The 965-nt window shown below is 49.1% G+C and overlaps 1 protein-coding gene across 1 annotated transcript; it reads left to right on the top strand.

The window, feature by feature from the left end:
- Window positions 1-5: 5 nt before the first annotated feature.
- Window positions 6-635, top strand: NANP (N-acetylneuraminic acid phosphatase; the record flags this gene model as incomplete). The annotated part of the gene is made up of 1 exon (XM_010171165.1): window positions 6-635. A coding segment is annotated over one exon (630 nt), but the record flags the coding sequence as incomplete, so codon positions are not given.
- Window positions 636-965: the final 330 nt, after the last annotated feature.

The following is a 965-nucleotide window of genomic DNA, read 5'->3' as shown; positions in this document are numbered from 1 at the left end:
ACAAGGTCCAGGACAAGCTCCTCAAGGAGTGTCACGACCCCGCCAAGATGTGCCTGACCGACCTGCGGATTTCACACTGGGAGGAGGCGATCCAGGAGACCATCGGGGGGGAGGCGAACCGAGACCTGGCCGCCGAGTGCTATTTCCTGTGGAAAACGACCCGCCTCCAGAACCTCACCCTGGCCGAGGACACGCGGAGCATGCTCACGGAGCTGCGGAGGGGCCTCCGCCTGCTGCTGCTGACCAACGGCGACAGGCAGACGCAGAGGGAGAAGATCGAAGCCTGCGCCTGTCAGCCCTACTTCGACGCCATCGTTGTGGGAGGAGAGCAGAAAGAAGAGAAGCCGGCGCCATCCATATTCCACTACTGCTGCGATCTCCTGGGGGTGCAGCCTGCAGAGTGCGTTATGGTTGGTGACTCTCTAGATACCGATATTCAAGGAGGCCTGAATGCTGGCTTGAAAGCAACTGTCTGGTTAAACAAGTCGATGACTGCCCCAGTAGATATCTCCCCAGTACCTCACTATATTATTTCTTCTGTTCTGGATCTTCCAGAAGTTTTACAGAAGATGGAGCACAAAATTAATGCCAAGTTAGGAAATGGCCATATGGCCAGTAGTAATGAAGCACACTGATTGTTCCAGCATGTGATCAGAGATGTGCTGAGCTGTTAGGTGACTCTGTTGTTAGGTCTTTTAAAAAAATTGACCCTAGGATTTTGAACTTACGTATGGTATGCTTTCTTAAACAGCAGATGGATGAGTAAAAGCACAGTTGTCAGTGAAAACAGGAGAGAAACAAAGAACTAGATTAATTTAAAAGATGTGAGTGCAGTTAATTTAAAACAACTGACTCTGTCTGGAAATTACTTTGACAGACGGTGGCTAAAGTCTCTCTGTCTCTGACCTAAGTTGCCAGTCTCTTGTTTTCATAGTGGAAAAGAAAGTTTGAATGTTTTGATCTTT

Source organism: Antrostomus carolinensis, unplaced genomic scaffold (genome assembly GCF_000700745.2).
Source record: "Antrostomus carolinensis isolate BGI_N321 unplaced genomic scaffold, ASM70074v2 scaffold9767, whole genome shotgun sequence".
Classification (NCBI taxonomy): Eukaryota; Metazoa; Chordata; class Aves; order Caprimulgiformes; family Caprimulgidae; genus Antrostomus; species Antrostomus carolinensis.
The sequence above is the reverse complement of the archived record's forward strand: the minus strand, read 5'-3'. Positions and strand labels throughout refer to the sequence as shown.